Here is a 25,460-nt window from a genome sequence, read left to right as displayed (position 1 = left end):
CTCCTTAGCTTGCCCTGTGTTTTTTCCCCATAGCAATTTTTACTCTCTGACGCATATATTTACGTTTATGTGTGTACATGAGTTTATATACACACACTCAGTGTATATTTTACATACATAAAATTCTAAGAGTATATATTTATTTACATATTGCCCTGATTCCCTCTTCTCCTCCCAACTATCATGTAAGCTTCACGAGGTCAGGGAGCACATTTGCTTTACTCAATGCAATGGCCTAAAAGTATAGCTGGTTGTTTTAAGTGCTCAATAAATGTTGGATGAATGAATGATTGAATTCCTAACTGGACTTTCTTCCTGTGAACAATCTGCATCTCTCTCCTCAACCCATTTAAACACTTAAGATGACGAGATGAGAAATTAAAAGACTGTAAATCTAACGCTCTGGCTATGCCAAATTTTTAGCTCAGTGGTCCTTAAACAGTCACGTAAAATATAACTAAGACTCAAAGGGGCCAGTGATGAGAAGAGAACAAAACAGCATCGTCCCTGTTTTTTTACCCTAGGGACTCTACCCATCTCTCTCTTAAGTGGAAAAATATTCAGATACTCTTCCACTCCCCTCAGAAGAAAGGCCACTCTCCAGACTGGCCAGCAAAGCCCTTTTCATAACACTTTCCTTGAAAGATGTCTCAAAGCACCTCAAGTAACATGAACAAAGTCAACTGTGAAATTTATTAATTTGGGGCATAAACTAAATTCATTCCATATAAGCAGATTTTGGTTGATTTTAATGTTAGAAAACAAGTAACCATTTTATTTGACATTTGAAGTTAGTTTTTATTTCAACCAGGCTAATCTTTTGCCAGATATAGATATGGGTCAGTAAAATCCCTATAACCTGCGTTCACTTTTAATCAAATATGTCTATATTCCAGCCAAAAAGCATTCCCCTTCTCAATGCAAAACCATTATTTTAAATACTACTACTAATTATGATCAAAGTTCATACTGTCTTCCAGCCTCATAATTTTTCAACACTAAAATATACACAAATACTTAAAGATTTCCAAGCACCACCTATTTGGTCCATTAAAATAAAACCAGCAGATGGCGCTCAATGAGTCTATAGAGTGCTCTGTATGGAATGGTTTTAGGAACTATTCTCTGTAACAGGGAAGAATCTTGAAACTTCAGCTGGAAAAGGAATCAAAATTACAAAAAGTTTGGAAATCATTTAATGTATGGTCCCCTTAATGGAAAGTGTTGCTTAAAAATAAAGAGTTTTTTAGAATTCTAAGAGTATGAGCTTTTTGTTTCAATGTACAACCCTGCCTCTCAATCTATTCTTGTTAATAAGCAAACCTAAATTGGTTGAAGGGAGTTAGCTGGTGGCTTTAAAAAGCAGCCTCACCCTCTCACAAATGTTACACAGCTCTCTGGAACTGCTAGAGTAATTAGGTCAACACTTCAAGAGACAGTCCCCCTCTGCTAACAGGACCAGATATTTGGTTAAAATGCAGAGACCATAAGGATTTTTATTAATTCTTCACAGAATAGTCCTCTCTTCCTTCTCTGCCCTCCTGGAGAGCAGATGATTCAAGTGGGGACATTCTATAATTAAAATCTATCAGCTTGACTTCTGTTCCACCCATCTCCCATACTTATCCACCTAGCTTCCTTGGATATTCCCTGGTCACTTCTTTTGGTTTTCCTCTCAAGTCATCTATGAAATTGGGTCTCCAGGCTTCCAGGCTAGCCCTTCACACAGTAGGGGGCCACAGAAGAGTCTCCTAAATACAATCTGATCAAGTTACTCCCCTGAAACTCACGGACGGTCAACAGGATAACATCCTAACTCAGGAGTGCGTCCCTCCCACCAGTGGCAGACAAGGCCCCCACAGCCTGGCCCTTGCTAACCTCCCCAGGCTCCCCTCCCTCCCGGAGCCTCTCCCCACACACTCACCACAATCATACCAAACCAGGAGGATGCCAAGAGGCTGAAGCCTCACTCTCACTACATGTCTCACTCACTACCTGGCCATGCTGCTCCCTTTACCTGTCACATCCTCCTCTCACCTGACTGGTGACTGGCCCAAGAGAGGACAGCATGAAACAAGCCCTGCCTTGCTTTCCTGAGGAGACACCTGGGCTCCTTCCTCAGGGGAAAGGCCTCCTTACCTTATCTAACACACTATGCCTCACTCACTGCACGTAGGTCAAGGTCTCTCCAATCCCTCCCCTGTCTGTGTAATGGGCATGTGTCCGGGCAATGCCTCAGGAGGGGAACCCAACTCGTCAAGTTGAACCACACCTGCTCAGATCTCATTCCTGGCCCAGGATACAACAAACCGTGAGACCACGAAAAGAGATATTCAAAGCTGGCCAGTGGGGGACACTGTCAACTACACCAAGATTAGGAGGGAAGATGCAAATACAGAACGGGAGGCATCGCTTTGGGAGGCAAGGTCACTGGCCTTGAAGTCGCATGACTCAGAACACCAGCTTCAGTTGTCACCAGCTGTGTGACTCTCCTAGGAGCCACCTCGAGTCCTTCTGGGGAACCGCTAGATTGTAAACTCCACAAGGGTAGAAGCTGTGTTAGGATATCCATATATTTGAAGTGCCTGAAATAATTTAATAACGGCTCTTTCATCAAGTGCTCACTGTAAACCAGCACCACTTCGACTGCCTTACACAGATTAGGGTTACTATTTAATCCCCTTAAGTACTAGTATTTTAACAAGTATCTAGCAGACACAGAATAAATGTCCCCACTCATTCACAAGTAAATAAAAATATCCCCCATTTCAGAATCTCCATGTTTTTACTTTCTTTTATACTCTCTTCTCGTAAAATATATTATTTCTCAAACAAAGCAAAATAAAGTAATAAATTTACTATTTTGGGGTTTTATTTAATTATGGGTGAAGGACTGTAACTGGATGGCAAAATTGGCCATATGACACCTTCTGAAAAGCAGCCATAAAGGAAGGGAGAAAGAGTTAAAAACTTGATTAGTTTTAAAGGTAAATTATAAAGCTTTCTTAAAGCTGGTTAAGCTTCCTAACTGATAATAAATAGTTATATGGGCATTAAGCGATCCACAATACTTGAAAACCGTAAAGTAGTAAGAAGAAATATTCTACCATTTCAGATGATAGCAACATTTTTCTTATCCAGCCTTACTGGTAAAACCATTGCATATAAATATCCAGAATTTGTTCTTTTGGTTTTTTTTTAAAGTTTTCCTTTTAAAGTGTCAAAATTTTAAAAAGAAATAAATTAGCTTTATGAAAATCTAACTAAGGTGCATTACACATTTCCTGGCCTTCTTAAATGCGGACAGGGAAGGGCAGGAGTGGTAACTAAGCAACGCCCATGTGCTAGGAGCTCTATATGTGGGGACAACAGTATTTAACGGTTGAAGAGTAAATGATGTATGTGAAGCATTTCTCAAAGAACCTGGTACTTAGTAAGTATTCAATAAGTGCTAGATATTGTTGTCATTTTAAAAATCACATTGAACCCTCACAAAAACCCTGTAATACAGGTATTACCCTGCTGAATTTTACAGATGAAGACTCTAAGGCTCCTACAGCTGGTTAGTACTACAGCAGGAATTTAAAACTATATCTACTTGACACCTACAAAGGAGTCACTTTTCTCTACACAGGTTCTCCAAGTGTTGTCCGAGAACCAAAAGTATCACCCGGAAGCTTATTAGAAATGCAAATTCTCAGCTCTGCCCCAAGCGGAGGAAATCAGAAGCTCTGGAGCTGTGGCCCAGCAATCTGTGTGAACAAGTCCTCCAGGTGATTCCCATGCAGGTTCAAGTTTGAGAACCAGTAGCCCGCACTGCACTGTACCCCACTGGAATGGTTATCACAGAAGGTCTAGTGTCTGTCCCCAAACAGTTTCCCTTCTTCGCAAATAATTCCACTTTTCACTGTCTCCTTCTGCCTTCAATAATCCCATCAATACCTTTATTTTACAAATCCTCAGCAACAGTCCACTTCTTCCCACACCATGGAGGGTAAGAGCCGACACACAGCAGCAGTACATTGACATCGGGAGCCCGGCTTCTGAAGTAAGAAAGGCTAGTGTGAACTCCGACTCTATCCTTTACTAGATGCACGACCTCAGCAACTGGCTGAAGCTCTCTTGCCCTATTTCCTCACCTTTTAACATCCAGAAGACAAAAGTTATCTCAGCGTGATTAAATGAGAAAATGAAAGGACACGTAGCATAGTGGGCAAGTACCAGAAGGTATTCAATAAATGGAGGCTCCACAGACATGGAAAACAAACTTGTGGTTACCAAAGGGGAAGGGGGTGGGAGGTAGGGGCGCAGAAAAAACAGGAATTTGGGATTAACAGGCACACACTACTATACATAAAATAGATAAACAACAAGGACCTACTGTATAGCCCAGGGAACTATGTTCAATAACTTGTAATAACCTATAATGGAAAAGAATCCGAAAAAGAATATACATAGTATGTATATGTGTGTATATATATGTATGTGTATATGTATGTATGTATACGTATAACTAAATCATTTTGATGTACACCTGAAACACTGTAAATCAACTATACTTCAATTAAAAATTAATTTTTTAAAAATGGAGGCTCTTAGGATTATTTTAATACAATATGCATTTCTGCTGCCTTCTACTGCATATACATACATTACAGCAAATGAAAAATCAAGACCACAACCCCATAATCAACAGGAAGACTGGAGTTGGAATCTCAGCACACCACTTCTTAAAATGCCCACTTTTGTCTCATAATAAAGAAGACCCACTTCTAATTCTGAGACCTAGTAAGATATGGACAACCTATAATCATACCCATACATGTGGTAAGGATAAAAGAACCAATTGTATGGAGATCTGGAAAATGAGGATTTGTGGAAAAGAGACACTGGCTATGAGAAACACCCACAGTAGTAGCTCCTTCATATTATGCTGCCTGGGATCCCTTAACCACACAAGATAGGATGAACCAGACAATGTTGGCAAAACCTAATAAGCTTTAATCAAAGTAGAATTTAAGAATGCAGGAAGTGACCAAAGAGAAATTCATAGTCATGAGGGTAAGTTAAGATCACCCCTGGCCTTTTAACTAGTTCAAGAAGATGACAGGAATGGCAGAAAATAAGTCCACAATCAGATTGGTGGATCCCATGGACCAAAAAAGGAATGTACCTGAGTAGTAAGATAAAACTCACATTTCCTTCTGTGGACATAACAAAGAGAGACAGCTGAAAATTCCATCCTAGCTGCCACATGCTCTGTATATCACATGGGGTCGGCAGTTAATCCAAACACAGAGCTTTGTGAAGGGCTCCAAGGATGCACAAGGGCCAATAGCTCTTTTTTGGTTTAAAAAAGAACAAACAAGCAAACAAATCTCTGAGAGTACATATGATGTTCTCTATACTTAAAGATAAGGACCCACATAAAAGGAAACAATCAGAATCTCTGGAGAAGAAATGTGTAGGAATGAGAAAAAGTACTAAAGATGCACATCACCAGTTCATTAATCAATCAATAAATTAGTGTACCTCTCAGAAGAATCTAATTTCTACATCCCTGCTGATACAAATATATTCCTAATGTTCTATCTGTATGGAGCTATTTTCGGATTTCTGAATTACAGATTCACTGGGGTGACTCTGTGAAACTACCTAACAATTTCATCTCAGATGGCACAGTAAATTCCAAAGAGGGCAATAAAGACCTTTGGTCTTATAATGAACTTACTAAAACTTTATTTTTATTTTTTTTTTACTGAAGTATAGTTGATGTACAATATTCTACAAGTGACATGTGTACAATATAGTGATTCACAATTTTTAAAGGCTATACTCCATTTGTAGTTATAATAAAATGTTGGCTATATTCCCTGTGTTGTACAATATATCCTTGTAGCTTATTTTGTACTTAATAGCTGTACTAAAACTTCAAAATATAAACCTTACTGTCTCAGTTTCCCCATCTGTAAAGTAACAAAACAATTCCTCCTAATTCACAGGTTTGTCAAACCAATAAAGTGAGATTAGTACAGAAAGAAGCAAACACAGGGAGTTCCAAGTAAAGAGCCCATACACAACACAGAAGTATTAAACTATTTGGGTTGAAATTCAGTTTTTCATCAAGTATCATTCCCAAGTTTTCCTAGAGGCCCCATCTCAGGGGTCAAAGTGACCCTTTGTCACTGGTTCCAGGTCACAAAGTCCCCTATGCTGTTTGATCTCTTGAGTGGCTTACCCTTCAGGGTCATAAGTTTTACCTCCCCCCCAAAAAAATCTCATCTTTGACTAAACAGACATTTATAACCATCCATGCATGCAGCAAAGCTCTTTCCCAAACAGCTGTAATTCTATTATATTTAATCAAAAACAATGAGAACCTATTATGTGCAAGGTACTGTGATAGAAGCTGAAGTTAAAGTGAGAGCAATAAAAACAACAACTCAAGTATAAAGTCTCTGTACTTAAGATAGACACAGTAAATGAAAAAAGGCATGTAAGCAAAAGTGCAATCATTTAAAGTGCTTGAGGTGTTATAGTAAAGTCTGTACAGAGTAGCTGGGGCCTGGAGAGAGGAGTGATAGATTCCACAGGAGGCTGAAAGTTCAGGAAGGGCTCCATAGAGCCAAATGACAGGAACTGCATACTGAAAGATGAGCAGTTTTCTTTGTGTGTGTGTTGGGGGTAGTGGAGAGGGTTGACTGTATTTCAGAGAGAGGGAGAAATGCAAAAACTGTTTTACCTAGCTGAAGGCTAGCACACACAGAGCTGTTAACTGGTTTCCCTGCAGTACCACTGACTCAGCATAGGGTCCATAGCTAAACTCCCAAAGGCTGACTTCAAATTTTTTAAAATTCACTGATGCCGTCCAAAAATCCATTACAGAAGCCTGTTTACAACACCATTCCAAAACCCAGGTGCTCTTATGAGTTCCATTTGCATCATGAACTGCTCTGCTAACTAACTATAAAGCAGATCTGGCTTTAATTATTCACAACCACACAAAGAAGAAATGAGGAATCTTAAATGACATAAAAATACTGTGAAAAATAATGCAAAGTATTAACTCCCTTAATTGAAAATCACTACCACCTCCTGCTAAGAAATAAGCAGCCCTGTGTTCAATATTGCACACCTTGACGTTAGTTTGAGTCAATAACCTAGTAATAATTTACTCAGGAATCCACCATAGATCCATCCATTTGAAACAATGTCCTACTTAATGCATATCATTTCCCATATATCTCCAGTCAACCACTGCTGATGGGTTAACAGTCAGCCATGTTGGAAGATCTAAATCTACCCAAAAGGCTCCAATTTAATTCACAGGAAAGGGGCTTTTAAAACTACCCTTTTTGTTCACTTGGTTCATGCTTAAGCACTGGGGTGCATCAGAGTCATCTGGAGCGCTTATTTAAAAATAGCTTGTAGGGCTCCACCCCAAGCATTCTGATTCAGTAGATCTGGGTTGGGCGTGAAAATCTGCATTTTTAACAAGTTTCTAATGATGTTCACACTGGTGGTTAGGGACCACACTTTGAAAACCAGTGCTCAAGAACAATTCAGCTGAAAGTCAGTTCGGGTAACTCCGCACACCAATGATTACTGTGAGCAAACAATGTTTATAGGATCTCTATCTTACATTTGAAAAAGCGATGGCAAGTGGAATTCAGTGCTAAAGCCAACCTCTAAATGTAGAATGTGATATAAGCATCAGGTTTCGAGCTCCCAGGTCAAGAGAGGGTAGTAGCAATTTGAGGGACTGGTAGTGAAACCATCCTTACTTAGAGAGACTAGACAGAAAGGGCAAGAGTTCTGAGTTCAAACCTCTGTTTCGGGCTTCCCTGGTGGCGCAGTGGTTGAGAGTCCGCCTGCTGATGCAGGGGACACAGGTTTGCGCCCCGGTCCGGGAAGATCCCACATGCCGCGGAGCAGCTGGGCCCGTGAGCCATGGCCGCTGAGCCTGCGTGTCTGGAGCCTGTGCTCCGCAACGGGAGAGGCCACAACAGTGAGGGCCCGCGTACCGCAAAAAGAAAGAAAGAAACAAACAAAAAAACCCTCTGTTTCACCTCTTACTAGCTATTGTCCTTCATCTATAATATGGGCCTCACAAGGCTGAGGAGAAAATGTACATAAGTCACCCTACGTGGAAGGTGCTCAGTAAATGTTGTTCCCCTCCTCTTTCTAAGCAAACAAGGGAAAGAGCTGTCAACACAAGTGCATGTGCAGAGATGCACGAGGAAGCCACCCGATATGTTTATACGCTTTTGTACTGTCAAAATAAAGGAGATGGGTCTCTTTTAAAAACTACCTATATATTTAAAGTTTCTATCCATCATTTGTGAAATATGCTTATACCATTTAATCCTCACTACCAACAGCACCACCACCGCACCCCAGCCCCTCCGCCACAGGCTGCTGTAAAGACACAACTGTTCTCCCTCAGACTGCCGAGGCAGCTCCTCCCTCGCCCATTGGTGCTACACCATTCTCCCTCTGCCTCTCACGGTAAAATCCTCGGTGTTCATATCTGTGGCTCTTTGATGCTTTCAGTCATTCTACCAAACAAAATCCATTTGTTCTTCGGAACCGCTTATCATCCTCACATCCATTCAGCACACTGTAACGGTGAACAGGCTACTCACCTGAGAGTCCCTCACTGCTCTTCCTCTGCTCTCCACACCTCTCCATCAATGTTCTTTGGGTACTACTTTCATCATGTTACTATCTGCCTAATCAGAAGACCTCCAGTTGCTCTCTATCCTGCTTGTAAAATGCTATATTCCATCAGTGCTGGCCAAGAAAATTTTCTGCAAGGATGGAAATATTCTATATCCGCACTGTCCAAGATGGTGGCCGCCAGCCACATGTGGCAACTGAGCACTCTGCAATGGAAGAACTGAATTTTTAATTTTATTTCGTTTAAATTAATTTAGATGGCTACATGGGCTAGTGACTACTATACTGAACAGAGTAGATCTATGCAATCTCATCTCCACATATTCTCCCATGTGAACTGTCCTCTCCAGTCAAGCCAGATCCCTCACCACCACTGATAACACCATGTCCATACCTTACTTCTAAGACTGTGCTCCCTTCTCTCGCTCTGCTCTTCCCTTTCTCCACAGCCAAATCTGTCCAGGCTAACAGAGCCCCCCATCTTTCCTGAAGCCTTCCCTATCATTTCTGCCAACATCTCATTCCTCTCCCTGCTATGAACTGTCACTGTGTAACCATCTGTATAACTCATCCAAGCACCTGAACAAGTACTGCTTGTGCTGTCATTTAACTCTTCAAGCATCTGAGCCCCGGTGAAAGAATCTATTCCTCTAAGACCAGGTCCTCCATTCACTAATAGGTGCTTCACAAACACTTGGTGAATGAGCTAAGGGTACAGAGCACTACATTTTGGTCTTCTTTGGACAGCAAGACTTCTCTTCACTAGAACCGAATGGAAAATTTAACTCCAGCCCCCCTGCCCCATATCCAGATGCTTGGGAAACACCAAGTTATTGTAAAGGCATCATGTACACAGACCCTGAAAAGGCTTTGACCTCTATGTATCTTCATCTGCTCTGAAAATGCCAAGGAAAAATAAGAAAATGCTACCTGCAAATGCAAAATCTGTTAACTTCAAAGCACGTTTCTGGAGATGGATTAAAAAGTCCCAACAGAAGGAAACTGAAGCTCTTGCTCTGTAAAACCATCAAAAGCTAAATTAAGGAACACTTGACTTCCTTATTTCTTCTGGCACTAGTGACAAAGTTGTCATTATTTAAACACAGTCCTCAGATCTGGATGGAAAGAGCCTCCAGGCTACAAAATGTTGGAGCTGACCCATCAGACATGTATTGTTAAGGCTAAGGCAGGTAATTCATTTAAGAGATCAGAAGGCTGATAAAGCTCTCTTTGTAAGAGAAAAATGTGACAAAGTAATAGCCAAGCAAGAGGCACAGCCAGATTAGTTCAACTCCTGCTATGGAAACACATTTCCCAGGAAGAGATAAAATGCTGCTATTACCAAATAGGTCCTCTTCCCTGAAACGAGGAACTGAGAAGAGTAAAGCTGGGGTAATTTAAATTCTGCAGCCCTTCACAGCTTTGATTATTTATGCAAACTATACTTATGCAAGAATAAACTGTTTTAATTGCTCATTTTAAACCTGCTTCTTTCTGAGCACATCTCCACTTGCACTCTCATCTTCTGGTACTGTTTAGGCTCTGAGGCCACTTCTGATTAGCACACACACAGCATATTAATCCACTGCACAAAGTCTGCTTCACTGAGGCTGGACACAGAAGTCCAGAGTCAACAAGAATCCAATGTGATGGCAGGAAATCACTCTAAGTTTTTCTCAAGATCTAAATGTGAGTCAAATGGAAAGGCTCTTCTGATTTCCCTTTTTTAAACGGGCTTGGGAATCATTCACAGGATTTGAACCCTAGGTCCACCATAGCTGCAACCTCAGACAAGTCAGTTACCCCTTGGAATCCTCACTTCACGGGCTCTAAAGTGGAAATACTGACCAAATCTTTTGTCTCTTGTGAAGATTAATGAGGGAATGTATATAAGTGCCCACCAGGGTACCCTGCCAAGAAGTTGTTCTCAAGTTGTTCTCAACCAATACCAGCACCCTAACCCACCTTTCCCTTCCTTGAGAAAACAGAGAGCAACATCATCTTAAGAGACGGACCCTATTCGAATAGAAATAGTTATAATCACTGGATATTGGTTTGTTTTGTTGATTTTAAATGAAGAAAGGAATCCAGTGCCAAAGATCTACCTTCCTATGATGTTCTTCTACTGTCAGGATGTTCCAGGCAAACACTCAGTGCTAAGGAAAAAGAGAAATGCGGAAGGACATAATAAACCAGATCTGTTGGGGTTCTGGAAATTTGTTTTGTAATTAGAATGGCTCTTCCCCTTGAAAATCTAATAAATGTGGGTTTCATCTCAATCATATGGCAGGTAATAAGTATCCCATACATAACCTTGCTGCACGCTTAGAACAGAATTTATACCTCACATCTATCTCTCTGCTTCTAAAAAAGTATTTAGTTTGTGGGCTTCCCTGGTGGCGCAGTGGTTGAGAGTCCGCCTGCTGATGCAGGGGACACGGGTTCATGCCCCGGTCCAGGAAGATCCCACGTGCCGCAGAGCGGCTGGGCCCGTGAGTCATGGTCACTGAGCCTGCGCATCCGGAGCTTGTGCTCCGCAACGGGAGAGGCCATAACAGTGAGAGGCCTGCGTACCGCAAAAAAAAAAAAAAAAAAGTATTTAGTTTGTAAGGTAAAAAAAAAAATGCCTTTTGGTTTTCCTGAGGGAGACCTAGAGATGTGTTCAATAGACCACAAATCTTGGGGACACCAAAAAAAAAAACAAGTTTATAACTGAAGGATCTGAGAAATGAACCCCAAGTTTTTCCTCTTTAAATGTGTCCTTATGGTCATTTTAGTTAGTGAATCATCAGCGTCCAATATAAACCTTCTGAGTCAGTGTTAAGAGTCACAACCATCCATTCTGGAGTGTCATTAACCATGAAGTGCCCAATGCCCACTGGAACACTTTGGCAACCAGTAAGGACATTATTCTAATACAGAAAAACATCAAAAACCTGCAGGAGCTGCACTTAACAAGAGAAATGCCTCACTTACTGTTCAAGGGCCTTGACCTTCCCTTCCTTTCACTGGTCCAGGGCTAAAAAGCCACCCACCCTCCTGAAGATAAGTATCTGACCAAGTAATTCACCAGGATGGCTATTACTGACTTCCTACATCCAAAGTTACAACCCACATTTTATTTTTACTCTTTTTTTCTACTGAAGAGGGATTTCAATTAATAACTGTAAACTACTCTCCAATGTGTCTACAGCCCAAAAGACATTCTAATCCTTACCTGTTATACTTTGAAAAAGAGTTCAATGCTATCTTTTCAAATATTTCTCTCTTCTTCGGCGTTCCCACAGCTACCTTTTTTCCTCTGACTTAGCCCACTTACCACCAGACTTACACCACAACTTCTCTGTATGTGTACTCTGAATCCTAAATTCAAGCCACTGCCTCCTGCACACTGGCTGGGCCAATTATTTGCAGATCCTGCTACCTGACCAGATCTATCACAACCCCTGTGAAATTTCAGGCAAATCCCTCAATCTCTCTGTAGCTCAGTTTCTTCACTCTTCCCACAGAGTGAGCTCAACCACCCCGAAAATACAATGATCCATATGACTTATCAAATTGTTCTCCAGTCCTGACCTCTCCTACAAAGTGCATCCCCACAGGGAGCGCTGACTATGGGACAATCACTTGGGTGCATCATCACAACTTTTTCTCCAGAAAAGTAAAGTGATGAGAGGAGAAAGGAAGTGACTTTCTCTGGAATAATCCAGATCTCCTTATTCTTGACCCCTATTGTCTCCTTGTGCCTTGTAGACCTTCAGGTTTGGCCTGGCCACATTTCTTCTAGCATTAGCCTGAGGCCTGAGATAAGAAGCATCCAAAGACCCTTTCATGCTCCTCCTTCAGAAGTTTAAAAATCTTTCATCCCCTTCAGCTGTTAGTCTGGGGGAGGATTTATTTACTGTTGCTAATGTCCAGTTGCTAGGTTGCTAAGTCCCCTAGTGCTTAGTGTGTGGGGCTGGTGGTAGGGCCTATTTTGTTTTATAAATACCAACCTTTGCTTCATGTGCCTGGCTTTTTCTTTTATCACCTGATAGCATTCCCCATCCCCCCTATGCTTTCTGGGAGAAGGCTATGCTTTTTTTTTTCATTGGGGTATGGTTGTTTTACAATGTTGTGTTAGTTTCTACTGTACAGCGAAGTGAAGTAGAGTTCCGTGGAAAAGTCTATGCTTTTATCTTGATAGTGAGAAGGGCTCTAGAGCCAAAGGGTACATGTCCTATGTTCATAAAAATTATTAGCAGCCACGTGGTTTGCTGCATGTTGTTTACTGTAAACAAGTGGCTCAGACCATAAGTCCCATGATGGCTAGAGATAATAGTTCAGGACTCAAGAGATATAGGCACCATGTCTAGCATGCCTTTTCAATTAGCTAAATGACTAGGTAGGTTAGTTATTTCACAGAATACATCTCTGGAATAAAATCAGATACTCTAGGCTACACTTTGCAGGGATGCTCTACATATCTCCTTACAATTATAAGGAAGTTACATATGCACAATAGAGACATCGTTATCACATTTATTTCCTTGTTAGCAATACTTTTAATCACAAAGATGACATTACTGACTATTCAGGACTCACACAAGGTAAACTTAATAATGAAACTTGGGAAACAAATGAGCATCTTTATTTTTTTTAATGAGCAACTTTTAAAAGGCAGTTGTTCTGTCAAAAAGAAGCAAAGTGCTACAAAATAACTGGCTAAATGGCCTATACTCTTCCAAAATGTCGGTATCATGAAAGACAAAGAGAAGCAAAGGAACTGTTCCTGATTAAGAGATTAAAGAGACTGTAAATAAATACAGTGTGTAATTCTGGATTAAATCCTGAACTGGGGAGAAGAGGGGAGGAGGATGCTATAAAGGACATTATTGGTATGATCAGAGAAATTTGGAATATGGACTTACATTACATAAGAATATTACATCAATGTTACAATTCCTGTTTTTGTTCATTGTACTGTGTTTCTGAAAGAGAATGTCCCAGTTCTTAAGAAATCTATGCTGAAATATTTAAGGAGAATAGGGTATGATGCCTGGGAAAAGCAACTTTCAAACAGTTCAAAAAATATATGTAATACAGCAAATGATAAGCAAATCACATTTAGGTCACACCTAAATGTTAATAAAAGATAAGTAGAGGTGAAGTTGCATTCTTCTAACTTTTCTATAAATGTGAACTTATTTCAAATAAAACATGGGAAATGGAAGACTAAACTTGGGTTACTTATTTTAAAAAGGACTTTATATGTGCAAGTCTCTATCACATTAAGTGGGATGAGATTTGTGTGTTTTATATAACAATTATGGACAGCAACTGTGCATGTCAGCTTGGTATACAGAAGAAAGACAATGGGTTTGAGAGTCACGATTTCTGGGTAAAGCCCTAACTTTTGCATATACTAAATGAACCATCTTGAGCTCTTATTTCCTCACGTATTATGAGGGTAAGAATGAAGCTTCCTCCACCCTCACAAGGTTGCTGAGAGAACCAAATGATATAATGTATTCAAATGTGCGTTTTATTTTTTTTTTACATCTTTATTGAAGTATAATTGCTTTACAATGGTGTGTTAGTTTCTGCTTTATAACAAAGTGAATCAGTTATACATATACATATGTTCCCATATCTCTTCCCTCTTGCATCTCCCTCCCTCCCACCCTCCCTATCCTACCCCTCCAGGCGGTCACAAAGCACCGAGCTGATCTCCCTGTGCTATGCCTGCTTCCCACTAGCTATCTACCTTACGTTTGGTAGTGTATATATGTCCATGCCTCTCTCTCGCTTTGTCACAGCTTACCCTTCCCCCTCCCCATATCCTCAAGTCCATTCTCTAGTAGGTCTGTGTCTTTATTCCTGTCTTACCCCAAGGTTCTTCGTGACTTTTTTTTTCTTAAATTCCATATATATGTGTTAGCATACGGTATTTGTCTTTCTCTTTCTGACTTACTTCACTCTGTATGACAGACTCTAGGTCTATCCACCTCATTACAAAATGTGCATTTTAAACCAGGAGGTAGTATATGAACATGAACTCTTGTTTTTAAGGAGTTGTCATCCAGAAAGGTTACAGGTGATGCAAATGAGTGTTACACCAGTAGGTGAAGCATTCACAGAAAACCAGAAAATGAAAGGACTACAATGAAATCCTATCATACACCGTTCATTTAGGTTCACAAATGGACTTTGAAAATACATTTTTTTCTCCCCAGAAGCAATTCAACCATGAAAGAATATAAAAACTAAGCAGAAATTTTTAATTACACTGCCCTTTAACAAATGAGAGCCAAATCTGCTTTAAAATGTTCCTCCGTTCAAGAAAATCCAATTTACATCTAAAACACGGATCTTAAAGATGACTACAGAGTACTAAAACTATTTTTCCTCAGATGGGTAGTCCAAATTACTATGCTTAAACTGCCTGAGAATCCAGTCTGCCCAGGGCCCACAGCTCCACATTAGGATTAATCCAACATCCCTAAGAGGCCTGACCTGACCCTGAGCCACTGAAGGCTCTGAAGTTCAGAGTACACTCAGAGGTGGGTGCTGTGCTGGTCCCAGACATGATGAAAGGCAGGCCCTAGGGAGGTCACCCAATGGTCTGTGAAGTGCTTCAAGATCAGGCTTTTCCATCTCCTCCCTGAGTCTCCAAGCTCATCCAGGAGAGGACGCACCCCGCCCCCTCTGCACTCTTGAATCCCCGCCGCCATTTTTTCTGTTCCCCACACGTATCAAGCCTAGCCCTCACTTTAGAGCTCTGCACTTGTTCCCTTGGGCTAGAACACTGTGCCAGGATCTGCACGTGGCGGGCTCCTTCTGGTCATTCTGGTCTCAGCTTAACTGGCCGCCCCTCAGAGGCCTTCCCCGACCACCCAGCCTAAAATAGCCTCTACTCAGGCACAATCACATCACATCCTATTGTTTTATTTACTTTCATTAAACTGTTCTTCCTGATGTTTTCTTGTTTATGATTATCTGCCTTCTTCTCACTATAATACAAGTACCGGAAGGGCAGGGACCCTTCCATTCTGTTCATGGCTAAATTTCCAGCATCCAAAAAGGGGTTTGCACAAAGCGGGCACCTGAATGAAAGAATTCCCCAGCTCCAGCTCAAAATTCACTTCCAGTACTAGTGTGTGATTGAAATTTAACAACTCCAGGAATAAAAAGTCAAAGACTCACATGCAACCCAGATTTCTGGAACTCCTTCCTCCTCTCTTGATTCAACTTTGCCTTCTCTGCCATAGTCCACTATCCTAATTCCATCCACTCTTATCCGCTCAAAGGACTCATCTATTCTCAGAGTCAAAAGTACCAATTTCTTAAAGATGACTCAAACTCTCTCTAGTTCAAAATCAACTTTCTTACTCCACAGCTCCAAGCCCACATCTCCCACTGTAATCAGGACATCAATATGCCCTTCACCATGTCTAAAGAACAAAGTCATCACCTTCCTTCTTTTCCACATCTGGCAATGGCATCAGCTGTCATTCACACTCAAGTCCTCAATCAACTATCATTCATTCTTTTTCACTCTCCGCATCTAATAAAGTATTTAGTCCTACTGCTTCTTTTAAATATTTCTTGCATCTGCCACCGCCTCTCCATTTTTACCGCCACTAAACAACCTAGGTCCTCCCCACCCACAGGGACCCTAGGAAAGCTATCAACGTTTTTACCACTGCCACCCAAAGGTCCTGCAACTGCGATTCTCACACATGCACCTGGCAGTAATCAACATTTTTGTAGAGGCTGAGGGAAAAACCTGACCTGGTAATGTAACTAGCTCTGCCTAACACAAAGGGTGTACTTGTGGAATCACAGAGCTGACAGACGAGGAAACCAAGGCACAGCCAGGTTACACTACTGGCAGCCGAAGTTCCAGGTCCCGCGTGCTCCACTGTGAACAGTTCACAAAAATAACTCATTACAACAGCTTCATTTAAACACTCAACAGTACTGCCACCTGTACAGTGGGACATTTCTTACATTTTAACTATGGCAATTGTGGACACATTTTTATTCAAAGACTGGTTAAGATGATTATTTGGAATATTTGGAATCCAGCCTATTTTTCTTAACTTTCAGGTAAAAGTTCTTCTCAGGATCCAGTGTTTTTCCTTATTAACTAGCAGTTTTCTCTCTTCTGTTGATGACATGTACCCCTAGCATATCTCAAATATAAACTAAAAGAAAAACTTCAACACACTCTATTCTTTTGCTTAGTACTTCTTTCTCTAGGTGCAGAGAATTGACCCCCTTACCAACTGACTGTCCTGTACAGTTACAGTAGTGCCCCCATCCTCAGGGGGGTACATTCACCCCCAGTGGATGCCTGAAACCATGGACAGTACTAACCCCATATATATTTTTTCCTATACACACACACCTGTGATAAAAGTTTAATTTGTAAATTAGGCACAGTAAAGAGATGAACAACAATAACTAAAAACAAAATAGAACAATAACCATTATACACTATAAAAGTGATGTGAATGTGGTCTCTCCCACCCTCTCTCTCAGAATATCTTATTGTACAAATTTAATGCCTTTTCCATCTTAATAAAAGAACTTATCACATACTGTGCCTGTAACTTTTGCAGTTTGAAGTGTGAAAGCAAAAACAGCATGAATCTGTTTTTTCTTCCTCACAATTTCATGGATAGAAGACTCATTCTTACCATAGATCTTAGCAACCTCAGCAAACAAATTTTTTTCTTTCATTATTAAGTCAAGAACCTTCACCTTTTCACTTAAGGAAGCACTTCATGGCTTCTCTTTGGCATATCTGAATTGCCAGCATCACTACTCTTGCACTTTGGGGCCATTATTAAGTAAAATAAGGGTCACTTGCACACAGCACTGAGATACTGCGACAGTTGATCTGATAACCCAGACGGATACTAAGTGTCTAGCAGGCAGGACACACTGGACAAAGGGATGATTTAAATACATCCCCTACAGGACAGAGCAGGATGGTGTGAGATTCCACCATGCTACTCGGAGCAGTGCACAATTTAAAATTTATGCATTGTGGGACTTCCCTGGTGGTCCAGTGGTTTAAGACTCCACACTTCCACTGCAGGGGGCACAGGCTCGTTCCCTGGTTAGGGAACTAAGATGCTGCATGCTGCATAGCATGGCCAAAAATAAATAAATAAAATAAAATTAATGAATTGTTTATTTCTGGAATTTTCCATGTAATATTATCAGTCCATGGTGACAGCAGGTAACTGAAACCACAGAAAGTGAAACCGTGAATTAGGGGGAAACTACTACACTTTTCTTCACCCAAACAGTGTAAATCCCTGAAACTTGGCTTAGTTCACTGAAAATGGAGTACACTGTCACTCTTTAAAAAGGGATAACCAATTGCCTCAGTAAGTATTACTGCTGATCGACATATTTGAAATCTGAAATTTAAAATAGTCTTCCCCAGTAGAGCCTGCCCAACTTCATTAAACACATAAATCATATATAAAGCACTACTTTATTAAGTATATTCCCCAGAACTGATGTCTAAGAACCTTGCTTCCCTAACAGAACGAAGCTTTTTTAAGCTTCATAAGCTTTACAGTGGTTTCTATGACCAAGCCCAGAAAATACATATTTAAATCACAATTTACCGTCATCGATGAGCTGTGTGACCTTATCACAGTATCTTCAGAACTCATTTCCTCATCTCTAAAACAGAGAGGTTGAAGCAGATATTATCTGAAGTCTCTATTAACTCTAAAGTTCTCAAATTCCATGATGAAAAGTTCAGAAAACTTCTAACTGATCTCTCTGCCTCTACTCTCTCCTTCTAAATTATCCAGCACACTACCACCAATTAATTTTCCCAAACTACTACTGTATTAGCTTTCTATTGTTGTTACAACTAATTACCACAAACTCAGAGGCTTAAAAGAACACAAATTTCATTATCTTACAGTTCTGAAGGTCAGAGGCCTGAACGACTTTCATGGGGCTAAAATAAAGACGTCTGTGTTCCTTCCAGAGGCTCTGAGGAAAAACCGTTCCCTGGCTTTTTCCAGCTTCTAGAGGTGGCATTCCTTGGCTCATGGACCCTTCCTCCTTTCTCAAAGCCAGCAGCGTGGCATCTACAAATCTCTCTCTGACTCCCCCTCTCACTTACAGGAATCTTTATGATTACACTGGGCTACCCATATAATTAAAGGACAATCTCCAGTTTCAAGATCCTCAGCTTAATGAAATCTGTGAAGTCCCTTTTGCCATGTGAGATAAACATTCACAGGTTCTGGGGATTAAGACATAGACTCACTTGAGAAACCATTATTCTGCCTACCACAACTACGTAGTTATATCAGCCCCCTGATCAAACGCTTTCAATGGCCAAAAGCAGACAGAGACATCAGAAGAAAACTACAGAATATATCTTTTATACAAAGACACAAAAATCCTCAACAAAATACTAGCAAACCAAATCTAGCAACACACAAAAAGGATTATACACCATGACCAAATGAGATTAATCCCAAGAATGCAAGGTTGGTTTAACATTCAAAAATCAATCAATGTAATTCAGTAATGGAATGAAAGAAAAAACCCACACAATCATCTCAATAGACAGAGAAAACGTTCAACAAAATCCAACATTTTTTCACGATAAAAATACTCAAATTAGGAACAGAAGGGAACTTCCTCAACCTGATAAAGGCATCTATGAAAACCCACAGCTAGCAACATCATACTAATCTTAATGGTGAAAGACCAGATGCTTTCCCTTTAAGATCAAAAACAAGACAAGGATGTCTGCTCTTACCACTTTTATTCAACTCTGCATTGGAGGTTCTACTCAGGGCAACTAGGCAAGAAAAAGAAATAAAATAAAAAGATTGGAGGGCTTCCCTGGTGGTGCAGTGGTTGAGAGTCCGCCTGCCAATGCAGGGGACACGGGTTCGTGCCCCGGTCCGGGAAGATCCCACATGCCGCGGAGCGGCTGGGCCCGTGAGCCGTGGCCGCTGAGCCTGCGCTGTGCAACGGGAGAGGCCACAACAGTGAGAGGCCCGCGTACCGCAAAAAAAAAAAAAAAAAAAAGACTGGAAAGGAAAAAAACTATTTTCATCATCTTAGATGTAGAAAATCCTAAGGAATCCACTAAAAAAGTACTAGCTAATAAACAAGTTCAGCAAGGTTGTAGATTAAAAGATCAATGCACAAAAATCAGCTGTATTTATATACTAGCAATGAGCCACCTACAAATGAAATTAAGAAAATATCATTCACAATAGCATCAAAAGGATAAAATACTTAGGAATAAATCCACAAAAATAAAAGGCATGTACACTGAAAACTACCGATATAAATCACTGCTGAAAGAAACTGACCTAACGAAGGATGACCTAAATGAAAGGAACAGAAATGAGTGTCCAGAAGTAATTCCTTACATTTATAATCAATTGATTTTCAACAAAGATGCCCCAGAAAATTCAACGGGGTAAGAATAAAATTGGAGGAGTACCAAAAAAATTGCTGTTCACAGCAGCATTATTCAGAATAGCCAAAAAGTGGAAACAGCCTAAATGCCCATCAGCTGAGGAGTGGGTAAATAAAATGCAGTAGGTCCATATAATGGAATATTATTTGTCAATAAAAAGGAACAAAGTACTTATACTTACTCTAACATATACCTTATATACATGATGCTAAGTGAAAGAAACCAGTCATAAAAGGCCAGGTATTGCATGACTCCATTTATACGAAATTTCCAGAACAGGTAAAACCATAAAGACAGAAAGTAGATAGTGGGTGCCATGGGCTGGAGGAGGGGGAATTGATGAGTGGCTGCTAAAGGGTGCGGAGTTTCTTTGGGGATGATAAAAATGTTCTGAAGTGAAGATAACACAACTGTGAATATACTAAAAACCATAAATGAGTGGATTTCATGGTGTGTGAATTTTATCTCAATAAAGTTGTTCGGGACTTCTCCAGTGATGCAGTGGTTAAGACTCCGCGCTCCCAATGCCCGGGTTCGATCCCTGGTCAGGGAACTAGATCCCACATGCATGCCACAACTGAGAGTTCTCATGCCACAACTAAGAAGCCCACCTGCCGCAACTAAGACCCGGTACAACCAAATGAATAAATAAATATAAATATTTTTTAAAAAAGGACTTTAAAAAACAAACCAAAAAATAAAGTTGTTTTCTTAAGTCCAAGGTATTCAATTCATGTGCAAACCCACTGGTGAACATAATAAATTGTCTCCAAGTAGTCTGGAAAGAAAATATGAACATAAAATATCTTCTAAGAACACATATATTTTTCTTTGTATGTTACATTTAACATAGAGATAAACTATGGAGCATGATCACATGAATGCTCTATGATAGAAAGGTATATGACTTTAATTAACACGGCACGGTTAAAAATAAATACATAAAATGAACAGCCTGTTTAAACACCATTAAAAGCTCCTCAGCGGTCACAAAATAAACTCCGCGCACCTTCTTGTGTGCTTTCACAACTAAGCGTCACCCACCTCTTCAGACTTATCTCCCATCACCCCCAACACAAATTCAGCAGGGCCAGACTTTCCACTACCATCCTTCCCCGCTCACTGAACAACATGCTCACTGCCACTCATCCCTCTACCATCTGGTCTGTGTCTTGAACAAATTCTGAGGATTTTTCAGCCAACGAAATGATCCTTAATCTTCAAGACCTGACTGAAATCCTGTCCCATCAAAAAAGGTTTTTTCACGTCTCCAGACCATACCAACCCCAAACCCTCCAGCCTCTCACAAGTCTAACTATCCACACCTCTAAGCCAGCTCCTCACCAAACAGGCACTTTTCACCACTCTGATTCAGATAATTCACTCTTACAACATTTAAAAAAAAAAAAACACACACACACACCTAGAATTTAGTTTTTCCAGCCTCGATTCATTCATTTATCCATTTCATCTTATAATTCCCTCACTTTAGGGAGATGGTACATCAGCTTTCACCCAGATTCTTAAAGTAAATAGCACTTTTGCCAATGAAAGAGTGCCACCTAGTTGTGGCACAGGGTAACTGACCATGGCAGTAGGAAGCTCTACATACTACTTTTACAGAAATGCAATGTACGTAAAAATAAGCCGGAGTATCATTTGGCAGGGCAATGCAATTATTTTATACACGCATCTTATCACCACGATCAGTCTATCTCACAAGTCTTACGAGTATTATTTGTTCTGAGCTCAGTACCATGAATTATTATCATTTAATATTTACTAAATCAAATTCAATTTCTTAAGTGTATTAGGCCAATAAATTCACGTGTAGACGGTTAAAAATTCCTCTGATAATCACATGAGATCATTTTTTGAGTTTATTATAAGAATTAAACAGCAAAAGTTAAGTATAAAATGAAATCTTGCGATTTACTCACATATAGTGGAGCTTGTTGTGGATTAAGTTTCATGACCCAGGACACTGAAACAGAAAAGGGAGAAATAAATGAGAATAAAATTAAAAGTTATCGTCAAAAATCTAAAACCCTCCAAAAGTCCTAGATGTCAAGCAAGGCTACAAAAGCACAATCACAAGTCTGAGATTACTGGATGCCCGGCTTTCCTTAGAGGTTTGGGGAGGCAAGAAGGTCAAAGATTGCAGAATGCCTTGTAGCCCCGATTCCATCCTTTCAAGTGGAGAGAAAGATTTTCTGATTGAAAAATAAAGACAAAAGGCTTCACTGTCATAGAAGAAGTTTCAACAACAAAACCAACAGGATATTAAAATCAGTTACCAAAGCAAGAACAGCCTGTGTGCAGTTATACTTTTACATAATCCCCCAAACTCACATAATGCTACCTAACCAGGGATTCCCCCAGTCTCACTGAGGCGCTTAGGGTAGAAGGGTTCGGCAGACCACTAGAGAGCCCTCTTCCTCTCAACCCTCCTCTCAGAGAAGAGGGGCTACTGCTGGCCTCCAACAGCTAGAAGTTGTCACTTTCCTCAAAATTAATAGCTGGATTCCCTGTGGTTACCTGCACTAAATGAATTCTCACAAAAATCTTAGGAAGAACTTTAGAGGAGACTTCCAGCATTACATAATACATTTGTGAATATTGAGAATAGCATGTTCTTAAAAGTTTAACTTGGTAATTTGACCAGGATTTCCTCTAAGCCAAAATGATCATCGTCCAGTATTGTGTACTTCAGAAGGGCAAGTCTTTTGCCAAATACAATGAATCTGAGAATAAGCTGATCCCATCTTCACAAGAGTCAGAGGAGCAGACCCAAGTGATTTCATTATAGTCAACTTCAAGTGTCTTACCCATGATAGGGGACTGGATTAAATTATTATCCAGCAATATAAAAAACAACAGTACAGGAATGTCATTCATACATGCAAAAAAAGATAAAATCCCATATGTGGTATTATACCAGACCAGATCACAAAAGTGTAACAATTAACTGAAATCCCAACAGCATAAACCGGAGGTTATCCAAGACCAAATTTTAGAATAAAAAGCAATGCCTTAGCAACCGTGCATAACTCCAATAACAGAATCCTCTCAATATTAAAATTCTCACAAATCTGCCAGTTTGGTCAGGCTGTGTGTGTCTGAGGATCAAGGCTCACCCAAAAAAAAAAAGTTAACACACACCTGTGGAAAAAAAATCTATAACCAGGCTCCTAAGCACAATCACCTCCAACCAGCAGGCCACGGGTTTCACTGTGTTCTGCTGGAAGACAGGCTCACAGCCAGGAAGCCCCCGCAGTGACTGACCACCTCCCTGCCTGCCCCGTTCATCCTCTGGTCTACCAGAGGATTGTAAGAGACTTCCCAGCTCAGGGCACTCTTTCCTTTCTGCCGGCCTTCATTTAATGGTTTTGTACCCATAGGTGCTAAAAATCACCCGCAAAAATCCACACTGAAAACCAAGCTTGAGAAACGTAGCAATAACCAATGCTTTTAGTAGAAAAATAGAGATTTCCTGGCCATCAGATGCAAATAGCAAGCATAGATTAAAAAAAGAAAGACTGAAGATTGAGTACTTTCTCAACGCATTAAATATCCATTTAATTTAAAATTAAGCTCCCTGTGCTCACTGGTCTTTTTTTTTTTTTTTTTTTTTGCGGTACGCGGGCCTCTCACTGCTGTGGCCTCTCCCGTTGCAGAGCACAGGCTCCGGACGCGCAGGCTCAGCGGCCATGGCTCACGGGCCCAGCCGCTCCGCGGCATGTGGGATCTTCCCGGACCGGGGCACGAACCCGTGTCCCCTGCATCGGCAGGCGGACTCTCAACCACTGCGCCACCAGGGAAGCCCCTCACTGGTCTTTTAATCAGCTTTCCAGGTCCTATTCAGACTTACCTGGGACAAAAGACTAAAAGAACCTATAAATTTCTGAACCAATTTGCCTTAACTAACTTCTGAAGTGTTCCTGTCATCCCAAGCAGAAGAAATATCAGGGGAAACCAAAACAGGAATTAACACTTTGTAATCCATAAGGTTTGGAGAAATCCACAGAGACAAACTAGTGACTTAACAGCCCTCTGATGCTTCTTGATTTGCCAAAAAACCTAGAATGACGTGTATAAGGACCACAAACATCAACTTATCTGACGTTCCCACTGCATTTGACGAAAGATCTGGTGAAACTCACTTGGCTCTAAGGGCTGATGCCATCTGAACTGTCTGCAATCATGAACTTGCCTAAACTTATTTCAAAGCCAAACCCATACAAGTTATTCTGATATGAGGATTAAAGAGGGACGACAAAGTGTCTGTCCACTCACACTGGTCAAAGGCACAGGTCATTGTTGTGTTGGCAACACAGCCGTTGAAAGAATACATCTGTCAAAAGTCATCGAGGTAATGACCCCAGAAGCACAGGATTGGTAAATTCACATTGCCTTTAGGCTTCTTCAATGCTGACACACCAGGGGAAAGCGAGGACTAACATTTATAGAGCTTTATATCCAATATAATTTTTAATCCCTATAAAAAAGATATTATTTTCTCCCATTTCATTGGGAGGGAAAAGTTCTTTCAATGATTAAATTATTTAATATCAACATCAAGAGGTGGGAGAACCCAGTTTCAAATCCCGTCTGACGCCACAAATTGACTTGCCCTACATCTAGCCCTCATTCTACAAGCAATACAGACTCTCTTTGACTTTGTTAATTCAACTGTCACTGGGCGTCTCCCATGTGCCAGGCACCGTACTCAAGGCACTGAGAGTACAGAAGCTTCACAGAGCTTATTCTCGTAGTAACACAGATAAATAAAGCATTAAAATAAACGGTTTTCAGAGAGTGATTAGTGAGTGCTATTGAGAAAAATAAAACAGGGAAGAGGGAACAGGAAATGAGTAGGATACAGTTTTAAATATGGTGCTGAGGGGAGGCCTCTGTGAGGTGACTTTTACCCAAAAAATGAAAGAGATTAAGAAAGCTAGTAATACAGATAATAGATGAAAGACCCTCAAACTGGTCCTAAAACTGAAAATTCAGAGTTGCGATGCTAAACCATCGAAAACTTGCTACGTATAATGCCTCAACTTATTTCACACATTTAAACAAACTTACTTTACTTACTTGAGAGCTGTGTTCTACAAAAAGGAGCATATTACAGGAAGGCAGTCTTTTGGGTCAAAGTAAATGCACTTAAAAATCAACGTATACACCAAGACCAATTTGGAGATCACTGGACTCTTTTGCTTTGCCAACAGAATTTTTATCAAGCTTTCCCAAACGGAAAACTAAAGAAATGCACTATGTCCATCCAATCATTTCATTAAGGAATTTTAAGAAA

General features: G+C 40.5%; 1 protein-coding gene across 7 annotated transcripts in view; it reads right to left on the bottom strand.

Annotated features, from left to right (window-relative positions):
- AKAP13 (A-kinase anchoring protein 13) overlaps window positions 1-25,460 on the bottom strand; it is a 343,180-nt gene that overhangs the window by 223,463 nt on the left and 94,257 nt on the right. For all 7 annotated transcript variants that reach the window (XM_082835493.1, XM_082835495.1, XM_082835496.1 and 4 more), the window contains exon 2: window positions 22,084-22,127. In XM_082835493.1, coding sequence (XP_082691619.1) covers window positions 22,084-22,116 — 33 coding nt within the window. In that variant the 5' untranslated portion in view covers window positions 22,117-22,127. The remainder of the gene's footprint in view (window positions 1-22,083; window positions 22,128-25,460) is intronic.

Source organism: Leucopleurus acutus (genome assembly GCF_964270905.1).
Source record: "Leucopleurus acutus genome assembly, chromosome: 1".
NCBI lineage: Eukaryota > Metazoa > Chordata > Mammalia > Artiodactyla > Delphinidae > Leucopleurus > Leucopleurus acutus.
Note: the sequence above shows the minus strand (reverse complement) of the source record. Positions and strands in the feature narration are given on the sequence as shown.